We start from the raw sequence: 15,265 nt of genomic DNA, 5'->3' as shown, positions 1-15,265 counted from the left end.
TTCCTGATTGCCCTTAACCGCTTCTGCCTGCCAGCCTGATCACTGCCTAACCACTCCCCTGCCAGCCTGATTGATGCCTAACTGCTCCCCTGCCAGCCTGTTTTCCCCTAACTGCCCTCCCCTGTAGGCCTGGTCACCCCTAACTGTCCTCCCCTGCAGGCCTGGGTCCCTCCCAACTGCCTTTCCCTGCAGGCCTGGTCGCCCCCAACTTCCCTCCTCTGCCGGCTTAGTCACCCCTAACTGCCCTCCCCTGCAGGCTTGATCACCCTCAACTGCCCTTCCTTGGAGACCTGGTCCCTCCCAACTGCCCTCCCCTGCTGGCCTGATCGCCCACAACTGCCCTCCCTTGCAGGCCTGGACCCTCCCAACTGCCCTCCCTTGCTGGCCATCTTGTGGTGGCCATCTTGTGTCCACATGGGGGCAGGATCTTTGACCACATGGGGGCAGCCATCTTGTGTGTTGGAGTGATGGTCAATCTGCATATTACTCTTTTATTAGATAGGATAGAGGCCTGGTGCACAGGTGGGGGCCAGCTGGTTTGCCTCCCGGATCAGGGTGGGGGTTCCCTTGGGGTGTGGGGCGGCCTGGGCGAGGGGCCTGTGGTGGTTTGCAGGCCGGCCACGCCCCCTGGTGACCCAAGCGGAGGCCCTGGGATCTGGGGTTTGTTTATCTTCTACAATTGAAACTTTGTAGCCTGGAGCAGAGCCAAGCCTTCTGCTTGCTCTGTGGCGGCAGCCATTTTTGAGGGGATTGATGTATCTTCTATAATTCAAACTTTGTAGCCTTAAGCGGAGGCCTGGGCCGGCCAGGGTGTGCGGAAAGCTTGGCTTCCTCCATCACCGGGGACAACCCTAGCCTCCTCCTCTTTCCAGCTCCCTGGCTGCCGCCATTTATGTTTGGGTTTATGTATCTTCTATCATTGAAACTTTGTAGCCTTGAGTGGAGGCCTAGGCCAGCAAGGGCAGGCAGAAAGCTTGGCTTCCTCCATTGCCAGGGAAACCCAAGCCTCCCTCCTGCTCTCTGTGGCCGTAGCCATCTTGGTTGGGTTTATTTGCATATTGGCTCCTGATTGGCTGGTGGGCGTGGCTGGTGGGCGTGGCTGGTGGTGTAGCAGAGTGAGGGTTAATTTGCATATTACTCTTTTATTAGATAGGATAGTACTGGAGTGCTAACCATAGCAATCATACAAAAAGAAGAAATGAAAGGTATCCAAATTGGAAAAGAAGAAATAAAACTGTCATTATTTGCAGATGACATGATATTGTACATAGAAAACCCTAAAGACTCCACCAAAAAACTACTAGATTTAATAAATGAATTTGGCAATGGATACAAAAATCACACCCAAAAATTGATGTCTCTTTTATCCACCAATAATGAACTCACAGAAAGAGAAACTAAAAAAACAATCCTATTTACCATTGAAAAAAAAATAATTACAGTACTTGGGAATAAACTTAACCAAGGAGGCAAAAGAGCTATACTCAGAAAAATACAGGATGTTGAAAAAAGAGATAGAAGAAGATATAAACAATTGCAAGAATATACCATGTTCATGAATTGGTAGAATCCATCATTAAAATGTCCATACTACCCAAGGCAGTCTATAGATTCAATGCAATCCCTATTAAAATACCAACAGCATATTTCACAGACCTAGGACAAAAACTCCAAAAATTTATATGGAATCAATAAGACCCTGATTAGCTGAAGCAATCCTAAGAAAGAACAACAAAGTTGGAAGAATCACAATGCCAGATTTCAAGTTATACTACAAAGTCACCGTAATCAAAACAGCTTGGTACTGGCATAAGAACAAGCATGTAGATCAATGGGACAGAACAGAGAACCCAGAAATCGACCCAAGCCATTACACTCCATTAATATTTGACAAAGGAGGCAAGAGTACCAGGTGTACCGGTTAATAATGCGGATTTTTTTCAATAGATGGAGTTACACATATGTTGATATATATGCGATTTGATATGTATGCTATTTTGTTGTATTGACAGCAAGCTTCAAAACTTCATATGTCTAATTTTCTGAAGGTGTTAACATCATAGATATTTTTATGCTTAAAAATGTCAAATTTCCTGGCAAAAAAAAAAGAGCATTTGCGGGAAGTTTTAATTTATTACTTTATTTTGAAGAAAAGTGCTGCTGAAAGTTATTATATACTTTGGGAAGCTTATGGTGAACATGCTCCATCTCAAGATACTTGTGAATGCTGGTTTAAACACTTTAAAAGTGACTATTTCAATGTGAAAGACAAAGAACATCCAGGTCAACCGGAAAAGTTTGAAGACCAACTATTACAAGCATTATTATATGAAGATGGATGTCAAACTCAAAAACAACTTGAAGAAAGATTAACCGCTGCTGAGCAAACAATTTCCGATTGTTTGCAAGCAATGAGAAAGATTTTAAAGGAAGGAAAATGGGTGCCACATCAACTGAACGAAAGACAAATGGAAAACCGAAAAGTCATCAGTAAAATATTGCTTCAACGGCACGAATGGAAGTTTTTTTTGCATTGAATTGTGACTGGCAATTAAAAGTGGATTTATTTTGAGAATCCCAAATGCACAAAATCATGGGTTGATCCAGAACAACCATCAACATTTGACTGCAAGGCCAAATCACTTTGAAAAGAAGACAATGCTTTGTGTTTGGTGGGATCAGGAAGGTGTGGTGTATTATGAGCTTCTAAAACCAGGTCAAACTGTTAATACTGATTGCTACCAACAACAAATAATCAATTTGAACCAGGCTTTGATCATGAAATGACCAGAATGGGCCAGAAAACACGGCAAAGTAATTTTGCTTCATGGTAATGCACCATCACACACTTCAAAACAGTTAAAGACACGTTAAAAGATCTTGCCTGGGAAGTATTAACCCACCCACCATATTCACCAGACCTTGCTCCTTCAGATTACCACTTGTTCTGATTGATGGCACACGCACTTTCTGAGCAGCACTTCAAAATATATGAAGAAGTGAAAAATTGGGTCTTTGAATGGTTTGCCTCAAAACAAGAAAAGTTCTATTGGGACGGTATCCACAAATTACCTGAAAGGACATTACTTTGAATAAAGCACTTTTGATGTTTCTCTTGAAATTATCGTGTTTTCTTTTATTTCAAATTCCACATTATTAACCGATACACCTGGTATACAATGGAGTCAAGCCAGTCTCTTCAATAAATGGTGTTGGGAAAATTGGACAGATATATGCAATAATGGAAACTAGACCACCAACTTAAACCACACGCAAGAATAAACTCAAAATAGATAAAAGACTTAAATGTAAGTTGTGAAACCATAAAAATCCTAGAAGAAACCATAGACAGCAAAATCTCAGACATCTATCGTAGCAATATGTTTACAGATACATCTCCTAAAGCAAAAGAAACTAAGGAGAAAATAAACAAATGGTACTACATCAAAATAAAAAGCTTCTGCACAGCAAAAGAAACCATCAATAAAACAAGAGAGCCACTGTATGGGAGAACATATTTAGCAATGATACATATGATAATGGATTAATATACAAAATATGTAAGGAGCTCATTCAACTTAACAGAGGGAAGACAAACAATCCGATTAAAAAATGGGCAAAGGACCTAAATAGACACTTCTCCAAAGAGGACATACAGATTGCCAAAAGACATATGAAAAAATGTTCAAAATCATTGATCATCAGAAAGATGCAAATTAAAACAACAATGAGGTATCACCTCACACCTGTCAGAATGGCTACCATCAACAAATTAACAAATGACAAGTGCTAGGGAGAATGTGGAGAAAAGGGAACCCTAGTACACTGCTGGTGGGAATGCAGACTGGTGCAACCATTATGGAAAACAGTATGGCGTTTCCTCAAATAATTAAATATGGAACTGCCATTTGACCCAGTGATCCCACTTATAGGAATATATCCTAAGAAACCCAAAGCACCCCTATGATCATAGAAGCACAATTTACAATAGCTAAGATCTGGAAATAGCTCAAGTGCCCATCAGTAAATGAGTGGATAAAAGAGTTGTGGTACATTTACACCATGGAATACTACGCAGCTGTAAAAAAGAAGAATCTCTTACCCTTTGAGACAGTATGAGGAACCTGGAGAGTATCATGCTAAATAAAATAAGTTAGTAAGAGAAAGACAAGTATCATATGATCGCACTCATATGTGGAATCTAAGTAACAAAATAAACTGATGAACAAAGTGGATCGAGTGACAAGAAAGCATGGAACAGTGCAGAATCTCAGAGGGAAGGTGGGGAGGGTGGGTGGGTGGGAGGTAATCAACCAAAGACCTTATATGCATATATGCATAACCCATGGACACAGACAATAGGGTGCTGAAGGCTTGGGGCTTAGGGTGGGGATGGGCTGGAGGGGGTCAATGGGGGGAAAAAGAGAACATATGTAATACTTTCAACAATAAAGAATTATAAAAAAAAAAGTTATAACTTAAAAAAAAACTGGCAGTGAGCCAGATTTGGCCTGTGGATCTATAATTTGCTGATCCCTAATTACAAGTAAAGATGAAGGAAATTTTTATTTCTTAAAGTTAATTTGAAAAATATGACTCTTTTCCAAAAAATGAAATATTTTTTAAAAAATAATCATCATTATTTTTGCAGCAAAGCAATTCCATTTGCAATTACCCAGCAAAACTGATTCAACAATGTCAAAGAATATGGCACTATTACTCTACACTTTTCTCAAGTAGTCTTACCTATTTCCACAGAGTGGTTATTATCTATATACAAATAACTCCCAAGTTTACATCTCTATCCCAGATATCTTTGCTGACAATAATTGCCTATTGAATATCACCATTTGGATGTTATTCAGGAGATCTTGAACTCAGTAATCAAGGGACATGTTCTCCTTCACTTCCAAGCCTCTACAGAACCTATTCCCTCTGCCTCCCATCTTTCTTCTAGCTAAGACCTATACTTTTTTCAGTCTCATGTTAGAAGTCACCTTCTTTATGATGTCCCAAAACTGACCTAAATGCCTTCATAGATGCAGGTATAAAGCCATTTACTTATATTGACTATAGGAACAGTCATACTATATTTGTCAGCTTACTAGTTTATCTCCTCTACTGAACTATAAGTTCTTTGTGTGTATGACCTGTATTTTATTCAATAGTTTACCTATTATTATTATTAATAATACCCCATTACCATTATATCTGGCAGATAGCTGAAATTCAATAAATATTGATAGGATAAATGTTGAAGCTTACCAGCAAACAGCTTCTTAAGGTGAGACTGAATTACTGAAGGATTGGTAGACTGGCCCAGTATTTCTAACAAGTCATCGTCACCAATAAAATAAAATCTTGGAAATGCTGAGCGTTTTTCCTAATAAAAATAAAAAAATAACCTCTTTTCAAAAAATTACTATGTTAAGTAGTTTACAATTTATTACATAAATATTTTTAAAAACATGCCTCCAAAAATTCATTTAATGATTTCTGACATCTTTGAAGCTGATCAAGTATTTGTAGTAGACAATTTCTGATTCCTGCATGAGTAGTTAACGTTGTAACTCTGTTGTCTTTCTTGATGTCAGTCATTATTGATCTAAGCAAAGAAAATAACAGTCATTTTCACATCTATTTTAACAGTTTTTTGTCTGACATATATTGAGAAAGTTATTAACCTGTTTAAAACAAACACAAACTAGAGGTAGCCCTATATAACACCAACACATAATTATGCTGTTAATAAATAATGCTAAAAATTAATAATACCCCATTACCATTTTTAACTTCCCATACTGCAAATTCTTTCATTTCATTTATTCGCTAAACAAATATTAAGCCCCACATCATGAAGCTATTAGGCTAGTGACAGAGAAAAACCTTAAATAATTTCTCATAACATTTCAATAAAGTTATAATAACTGCTAAAAGAAAATTACAAAGTATTATTAAAGTGGCTAGTAGGGCAACTCTAATCTATGGCTTCTTTGAGGAAGTAATTTAAGCTGAGATGATGAATAAAAAGAGAAGTGGGTGATTACGAGGGAAACCATTTCAGGCAAAGATCCTGGAAAGCAGTTTGGAATGCCTGAGAGGCGAAAGGCATTGGTTCTCAACCTTTCTAATGCCACGACCCTTTAATACAGTTCCTCATGTTGTGGTGACCCCCAACCATAAAATTACAGGTTGAGAACCGCTAGCAGGGTCGCCTAAGACCATCAGAAAACACAGATATTTACATTACGATTCATTAACAGTAGCAAAATTACAGTTATGAAGTAGCAACGAAAATAATTTTATGGTTGGGGGTCACCACAACATGAGGAACTGTATTAAAGGGTCGCGGCGTTAGAAAGGTTGAGAACCACTGGGCTAGAGGCACGAATGCGGAAAGGAGAGCAGCACGAGAAAAGGTAGAGAAATGGACAGGGGGCAGATCATTTTTCATCCTTAGAGCAAAAGGAAACCATTTTAAAGTTTTACTTAAAGCAATAAAGGAAAGAAATGATGAAACTTCACTTTTAAAAAATTATTCTGGCTACTGTATGAAAAACTTGTTAAGCAATGACAAGAATAAGTCAGAAGGTTAGGCAGTAGTCAAAGTGAGTGACTTTGACTCAAAAGTACTTTAGAATAAACAAAAGTACTTTAGAATAAAATTTAAAAAGTAGAAATATAAAGGGCATATTAAACTATAGTAAGTGAATTAATTAATTAATTGGGTTAAATTTGCTAATTTCATAGATTTGAAAATGGCATGATTTATCAAAGATACCCATTCTATTTCTGCTTTGAGCAATTAGGTGGCACCATTTATTGACAGAGAATCTGAAAGAGAAAATATTTGTGGGAAAGGGATAAACTCATCATCTTAATTCTGATATTTCTCAGAAGAGCAATATGGGCTTAATATAGAGGTTGAGGAGACATAAGGAAATAGAAGAAAACTGTTGCTTAAAGGAGAAAATAGAGTGAGAAAAGAACCTAAGGCTGAAACCTGGAGATATCTACATCTCAATGTTTTGAAAGGGCTCAACACTAGGAACTAGGAGTAGGACCAGAGAGACAGGAAAAAACAGGAGAGGACAGCATCACAGAAGCCAATAAGAAAGAAAAAAAATTGCTTAACTCTATTAAATACTAGTCAGAGGTAAGAAAAATGCCCAACAGATTTACAACAGCAAAGCTGTGATTTGGTGACTCAAGAAAATATTAGGTATATATAGGGAGAGTGGTAAACAGAAACTAGTTCAAAATAGACCAGGAAGCACATGGCTAAATGAGAGAAAATAGCTGCTCAGAAATAGCTATATAACCACTAGAGAAAGAATTGGAATACACAGATGATTCTAATAATGAAAAAGTAATTACTTGCATTAAACACCTTATAATAAGAATAAAAACTGCCATATGTGTGTATGTCTTATGTAGTTGTACTGACCTAAAATCTTCATCCACTCTATTGAAGCGTGCCTGTTCTTTTGGCAATGCTCCACGGCCAAAAATGGGCTCCAAATACACCCACTTTCTCTGAATATGGTTTAAATTCTGCAGGTACTCATCTAACTGTGCAAGTTTTCTTTCCCAAATTGACACTTTATCTTCAAATCCTTTATAATAAGGAGAATCCTTTAAGGACTGAAGAAGGCATCTATTATCTCCAACTTGATTTACTATATCTTTCCAGTCTTTAATCAGCTTGATGGTTCGTTTTTGGCTGTCTTCATAATCAGTCAATGTAAACACTGCTCCAACTCCCCAAAGATCAAGTTCACGTAAAGCTTCTCTGATTGTAACTTCACCATGTGCCCGACTATTTAAATCCTATTTAACACAAAATATCCATATTTATTACTTCAACATTATCATATAAATAAATTGTAAGAAGTCTAACTTATAAGATATGTTTTTAAGTGGATATATTTTAGAGGGTAAAAGAGAATTACTGGCTAATGTATCCATGAATATCAGATACAAAGTATCCAGGTTCACATGGTCAAAGTTCTATGCCTTATGCTTTTTACTTCTAAACAAGAAAAACAGAAAATTCAAGCATCGCCCTAGCTGGTTTGGCTCAGTGGATAGAGCATTGGCCTGTGGACTGAAGGGTCCCAAGTTCGATTCCAGTCAAGGGCACATGCCCAGGTTGCAGGCTCCATCCCCAATAGGGGGCGTGCAGGAGGCAGCCAATCCATGATTATCTCTCATCAATGATGTTTCTCTCTCTCTCCCCCTCTCCCTTCCTCTCTGAAATCAATAAAAAAAAATATTTTAAAAAAGAAAGAAAATTCAAGCATCCATCACAAAATACAAAACAATTGCATTTAAAGTTTTGCATGCCTCAGACACTGTATGTAACTTAAGTGTAAGTTCTGATACATCTAAAGTGATTAGCAACCATCCCAATTTATCTTCTACAGCAGTCACATTTATAACCTCACGATTACTAAATATGTTCCAGGCTTATCAACAAACATACATTTTAGATAGGAAATAGATCAATTTGACATCAGGAATCCTTTTATTTTTATACTAGAGGCCCAGGGCACGAATGCGTGCACAGATGGGGTCCCTCGGCCTGGCCAGCAATCGAGGCCTATAAGGGGGCCGGCCAGCCAGAGTGAGGAACCCCAGGAGGTTGGCCAGTCGGCCACCCGATCAGGGCCTATCGGGGGACCGGCCAGCAGGGGGAAGGGGCTGTGGGAGGTTGGCTGTGGGAGCGCACTGACCATCAGGGGACAGCTCCTGCATTGAGCATCTGCCCCCTGGTGGTCAGTACGCATCATAGCGACTGGCTGACCAGTCCTTTAGTCATAACGGTCGCTTAGGCTTTTATATATATATAAATACACACACACACACACACACACACATATATATACATATATATATATGTATATATATATATATATACACACACACACACACACACATACTAGAGGCCCAATGCACAAAGATTCGTGCAAAAATGGGCCTTCCTTCCCCTGGCTGCCGGCACCACCTTCGCTCGGCCGGAGCTGCCTTTCCACCTTCCCACGCTGCCCAGAGGCCGCTAGGCACCTGCGTATTCAAATTAACCCGCCATCTTTGTTGGGTTAATTTGCATACTCCTGATGGGCTATTGGGTATGGTCAATTCGCATCTTTCTCTTTTATTAGTGTATATAGATTGAATGGGCAGAACAAAACATAGAAAGTCTGCCACTTATGATAGAATTGTGACAAGTTTTACTTTTACCTGAAACCTTTTCTAAATCTGAGTGGCAAATTGGCTGTAGGTTTAACTCTCTTAATTTTTGTATCCCTTACCTTCTGTTTATAATATATCCCATGGTTTTTAATGTATTACATGTAAAATAATTTGTATTTATTCATTTTTTATTAAAGCTGGCTCCCTTTTTAAAGTAAGACATTTTGTATTTCATACATTTTCTCTCTCTGAAATAAGAGGTTTATATTATTATTTCTATACTCTCATATACAGTGCAAGATATATTCAGATGTACTGCTACTGAAGGAATGATGGAATAATAGAACATTGTCACTACTTAAAAGGAAGAAAAAAATTTAACTTGCTTTTTTATTAAATAACCAAATATAAAGCAAAATCACATGCTAACAAAGATCAGACATGTGAGATATTTATAAAAGTGATTCTTACTTTAAGGTCTGAAGCTTTGGCAACAATTGTATCAGCTAATCTAAGAAGATCACCAAACAGTAATTTCTGTAGACTAGTCCCCCTAGGAAGGCCAAGTAGACGAAATAGGTCAAGCCAATGGTCTGGAGAAAGATGTTCCCCTCTCACATATTTCAAGATAGGAATTACCATCTGTTAAAAAAGGAAAAAAAGAAAGATATATGTATACATATGAGCAAAATGCAAATTTGTATTTACTGTTATTAGGTATAAAAAATTTAATTATTCATCTTATTCAGTTATTACATAATAAAAAGATAATTTTTAAATAGCAGAATGAGTAAAACTATCTTACTTTATACTTGTCAACTTCTGATTGTAATTTCACTGTCATTACTGAATGTTCTTCAGCTTTTCTTAATTTGTCATGCCAAGTCATCAAAAATTCCTCAAACAGATATGTCTTAGTCCTATAAAATACCAGAAACACACCTTAAAACTTACATCCCAAAAAGCACTACCAAACCATGAAAATCTAAATATTATTTATGAGTCAAACCGAAAAGTAATCCAATCTTCATTGGCCATTTCCTGAAATCCTTGCTGAAACTCCTCATAGAGAGCCCAGATTTGTGCACAGCTCTCAATGTCTTTAGAAATGCTGTATGCCAAAGAGAAGTTAGGCTCCTCTAGTCCAAAATGATGGCAATCATCACTATTAAAAAAAAATAATGAAATGTCATTAAATTTTAAAAGAAGGAAAATTGTTAAATATCATTATTTAACTGTATTCCCTGTGTGTGTGTGTGTGTGTGTGTGTGTGTGTGTGTGTGTAAGCTTGTGTGTTTGATAGTGGAGGTACACAGTGGGAGACTATGCCAACTTTACGTGAGAATTAAAGTTGGCATGAGCTTTTACTTAGGCGTGAGCTTTTCTAAATTCAATAATATGCATTTTTTACAAGGGAGTCAAAGCAAAGTTGGTAACATATATGAATATATTTTATGTGAATTATATGTTATGTAATATGTAATTTACATTCATAATTATATATTTATGGATTAATCTGAGAATATTCTGAATTGAAAGGGTTAGCTTTTAGAATATATGATATCCTTCATTTAATTGGTGTAATACCATTTAATAAATGTGTTACTACAACTTCTACTCACCTATGAAAGCAATTAGTTTATGGCTACATTTGCCTAAAAAATCAAAATTAAAACAATGCTCAAATTTAATATGTTGTATCATTATAACATAAAACAATAAATTTTTAATTTGAGGTCTCTTTTTATTATTCTACTAGGTTCATTTTTTTCCTCAGAGCCCCTGAAAGTAATTTACCATTCATTTTATATATTCCTTTAAAAAAAAAAATGAGATCACAAAAAGTAAGTATTCCAACCCCCTAACTTAACTTTTCAATAAATTTAACTTTCTGTTCTATTTTTAGACCTAACCAGAATTTGCTTTTCTTTTTAGTATTCTTATATAATCTAACCACACTCCTAGAAAAGCAGTAGCATGATCACTTATTATCTGTATTTAAAACTGTTGAAATTTATAAGGAAAGGCATAAAGATAACAGATATAAGAAAGTTACTAACTTAATATGTAAGATTTTTTTCAAATGAGTACTATCAGTTTAAAAAAAAAAAAAAACATACACCAGCTTTTTTCTTATGACTTCAAGATCATCAAACTCAACTTTCTTCTCTTTTATTAACTTCGCACTTTCATCAAGGGTAGTTTGCTGGCCAGTGTCAATAATATCATCGCCGGGCTTTAATTGGTCCCAACGAGCTTTAAATTTTTCCAGTTCTTGATAATAGATCTGAAGACGTGATTTCACATTTCCTTTCATCACTTCAATCTATAAGCCAACAGAGTTTATATAATTTAATTCAGAGTAAAATCTCACTTCATCTTCACATTTTTATTTCTATTTTCTATTTAAGTGAAAAATACCAATACTAACTTTTCAAATGATTTTTAATTAATTCAAGTGTAAAAAAATAATTCAAATGCATAAAATTAGACCACAAAGTTAAATTAATAGATAATCCACAAACATCATCATTAGGAAATCATTCATGTGATTAACAGCACCCACTAGCAAAAAGCTAATGTGATTTAAAAAAAAAAAAAAGAAATGGTTGTTTATTGACTGCCAGTTGTTCTACCTGAGGGCCTTTCCCAATCTCCCATACAGCTAAAGGGCATAAGACTAAATTCTGGTCAATGGGATCTGAGTGCAATAGATATGTGCAACTTCCAGGTTGTACCCTTAACAGATACCATACACAGTCAGTAAACAAATTAATTCATAAGAAAGTATAAAAATAACATTACATGTATTCTTGAATGGCAGGAAGTGAAGATAAACTACGTGAAAAGGTCATCATAAAGTGTTTCATTATATAGAAACACTGAGGGAAGTCAATTTAATCAGCAACGTAAAATTCTTATAAACCTGAGCTACAATGCAAGAAATCTTAAGTGAGAAAAAAATTAAGTTTCCATTTTAACAAAATGACTACAAGGATCTTACCTGATCTTTAATCATAAGTTGGTGACTTTCCATCATCAACTCAAATTTATCCCATTTAGCCTTCAGATTGCTAATTGTTTCTAAACCTCCGCCTGCCACAGTTCGTAAAAGTCTGTTTTTATCTTCAGCTTCTTGAAATAAAGGCAAAATCTAAAGGTCAAAGAAATGAAAAAAAAATTTTATCACTTTTTTAATTCCATTCTTTTAAATTTTTATTTCATGATTTGCTTTTTAAAAATCAAGATTTGCTTTTAAATAATTTGTTAAATTAATGGATATAAAGTTTATGTTTATTTATTATTATTATATACAAACTCAACCAAGACAATCTGACATTAGAAGTTTAAAAAGTATGCCAAAACCGGTTTGGCTCAGTGGATAGAGCATCGGCCTGCAGACTGAAGGGTCCCGGGTTCGATTCCGGTCAAGGGCATGTACCTTGGTTGCGGGCACATCCCCAGTAGGGAGTGTGCAGGAGGCAGCTGATCTATGTTTCTCTCTCATCAATGTTTCTAGCTCTCTATCCCTCTCCCTTCCTCTCTGTAAAATATCAATAAAATATTTTTAAAAAATTTTTAAAAATAAAAAAGAAGTTTAAAAAGTAGAATAAAAGTGGTAACATGAGTCTGAATAAAATTGTAAATCCAAAAAATAATACTATAGCTGTTCAAAGTAAAGTTCTTATTATAAATGTTGCATACATAAGAAAATGCTAAAAACGTTTCTAAAAAAAAAGTGAAATTAGTGATTACCTAAGAATATAAGTTAATTAAATGTCCTACTTAATAAAGAAAGAAAAGCCCTGAAAAGGGGAACTTAAGAAACTGACAACTGAAGTGAAATCAAGCTCCTGCATTCTGTTTCTACTCGAAATGTCCTGAGTCGTGTACAGTTAGCAATTTGTTCAATGGTCCAGGTAGAGGAATTGGTGCTAAACTGCTTCTAAGTCTTTTAAAGCACTATAAAACAACGGTGTCCTATAAATTAATACTGTACTTTTCCTAATCAACATAGCAATAATATTCATAGAAAGATTTTTTAAATCACTGTGCTTACATAATAGACAATATTTGCTTAGAATGATCTGCCTAAAAATCTCAGCATGGTTTGTTTGCTGCTTATCTTCCAGGTCTCAGTTCAGATGTCATCTGTGTGAGAAGGTCTCTCATGACCACCTACCCAGTTGAGCATGCTTGCTTTCACTTTTCTTGCTCCTTCTTCCCCCTCCCTATCTCCCTTTACCCTCTTTTCCTCCCTTTCCCTCTCCCCTCTCTTCCCCGACACATGAATGTGCATCCCATGAGAACAGAGCATGTCCACAGCTACAATCCCTACTCCTAGCACAATACCTGGAATACATTTAGTGATCCATTAATATCTGTCAAATAAATAAATGAGTGAGTGCCTCTGTGCTTTCACTAACTGCCACTCCTCATAATTCCATTCCTTCTTTAGGTAATTCCTTCTACTAGACAAATGCATTGTTTTATTTGCCTTTAAACCCTCATTTATACCTTTAAGCCTTATACATCATAAAAAATTTTGTAATTCTTCACACCATGAAGATATATTACTTTACTCACCCTTAAACTCTCAATTTTAAGTCTAACACATAGTAGGGACACATAAAATCTGTATTCTGATTTGAATTATTTCTCCTCCTTCCTCTAAACATAACTAAAATCATCCATAATAAGTTTTATAAAACTTTGGCTTGCCTCTTCTGGACTCTACCTTTCTGAATATGTTGTTATAAATTTTTACCACTCTGTTATCTTTGTCTCTAATTATGAGCTCCTCCATTGTGTGTGTGTGTGTGTGTGTGTGTGTGTTCCTAATTCAGCTCTAACTTTACACTTTACCATGCTAAAATTACAACCCTTGAAGTAACAGCATGAATTATTTACAGCAATTATATTATTGCTTAGTCTTATTCTAATATGCCACATCATAAAATAGACTGCAAATTTTTCTGAAGCCAATAATAAGCATTATTTTTATTGTTGATAGTATTACATATGTCCCCCATTTTCCCCCTTTTTGCCCCACTCTACCCAGCCCCTGCCCCATCTGAGGCCTTTAGCACACTATTGTCTGTGTCCAAGGGCTATGCATATACAGTAGGTCCTCAGGTTACGTCGAAGATCCGTTCCTATGGTACAACGTAACGTGATTTTCGCCATAAGTCAGAACCCACCTGCATAAGCACCTACGTCACTCACATGGAGTACATACACAGCAGTAATGAAGTGAAACAGTAAAAAAAAAAAAAAAGTTAAAAGAAAGATAACAATTGCTGACCTTTACTTGCGTTAATAAATAATAAAAAATATAAAGCACATATGTACATATGTAGAAATGACGGAACTTTTTTTTTATATAAATAAATGGGAGATGGCGATGTAACCACAAAACATACGTTGAATCCGATGTAACCCGAGGACTACCTGTATGCATACAAGTTCTTTCGTTAAACTCTTCCAGCCCCCTTACAACTCTCCCCTCTGAGATCTTTCAGTCTGTTTCATGCATCCATGCCTCTGGACCTAGTTTGTTCATCAGTTTATTTTATTCATTAGATTCCACATGTAAGTGCGATCATGTGATATTTGTCTTTGTCTGGCTTATTTAGCTTGGCATAATAATCCCCAGGTTCATCCATGATGTCACAAAGGGTAAGAGATCATTCCTTTTTAACACTGGCATTATTGTTACTGTTTCATTATACCAATATAATGTCAAGTATCCAATCACAAACTTACCATTTGGACCAGATTATATGGATGTCATTTTACTATTGAAACTAATGGCCCGGTGCATGAAATTCGTGCACATTAAAAGGGGATTAATTAGAGGAAATAATTTAATATTGCTATTTGCCCTTTCTCTATAATAGAAGTATCAGAGATAAAAGAAAATTAGTAAAATGTATATGGAAACCTTCCTCCTGTCAGAGTCTGGGGCACACCACGGGACCCAGAGTCAAGTCCCCGCCCACCCACATGCGCCTCAAAATCGCGTGAGACCCAGACCCGGCCGGCCCACCCTCCCCTCATTGGGATAGAT

The 15,265-nt window shown here is 36.4% G+C and overlaps 1 protein-coding gene across 2 annotated transcripts in view; it reads right to left on the bottom strand.

The window, feature by feature from the left end:
• Positions 1-15,265, bottom strand: part of DYNC2H1 (dynein cytoplasmic 2 heavy chain 1) — a 378,097-nt gene that overhangs the window by 324,526 nt on the left and 38,306 nt on the right. For both annotated transcript variants that reach the window (XM_080641013.1, XM_080641014.1), the window contains exons 21-28: positions 12,200-12,349; positions 11,316-11,521; positions 10,205-10,360; positions 10,001-10,115; positions 9,667-9,837; positions 7,448-7,830; positions 5,473-5,605; positions 5,266-5,383 (exon numbers count right to left, since the gene is read on the bottom strand). In XM_080641013.1, the coding sequence (XP_080497139.1) occupies positions 5,266-5,383; positions 5,473-5,605; positions 7,448-7,830; positions 9,667-9,837; positions 10,001-10,115; positions 10,205-10,360; positions 11,316-11,521; positions 12,200-12,349 (1,432 nt within the window). The remainder of the gene's footprint in view (positions 1-5,265; positions 5,384-5,472; positions 5,606-7,447; positions 7,831-9,666; positions 9,838-10,000; positions 10,116-10,204; positions 10,361-11,315; positions 11,522-12,199; positions 12,350-15,265) is intronic.

The sequence above is a fragment of the Plecotus auritus genome (genome assembly GCF_963455305.1).
Source record: "Plecotus auritus genome assembly, chromosome: 9".
NCBI lineage: Eukaryota > Metazoa > Chordata > Mammalia > Chiroptera > Vespertilionidae > Plecotus > Plecotus auritus.
The sequence above is the reverse complement of the archived record's forward strand: the minus strand, read 5'-3'. Positions and strand labels throughout refer to the sequence as shown.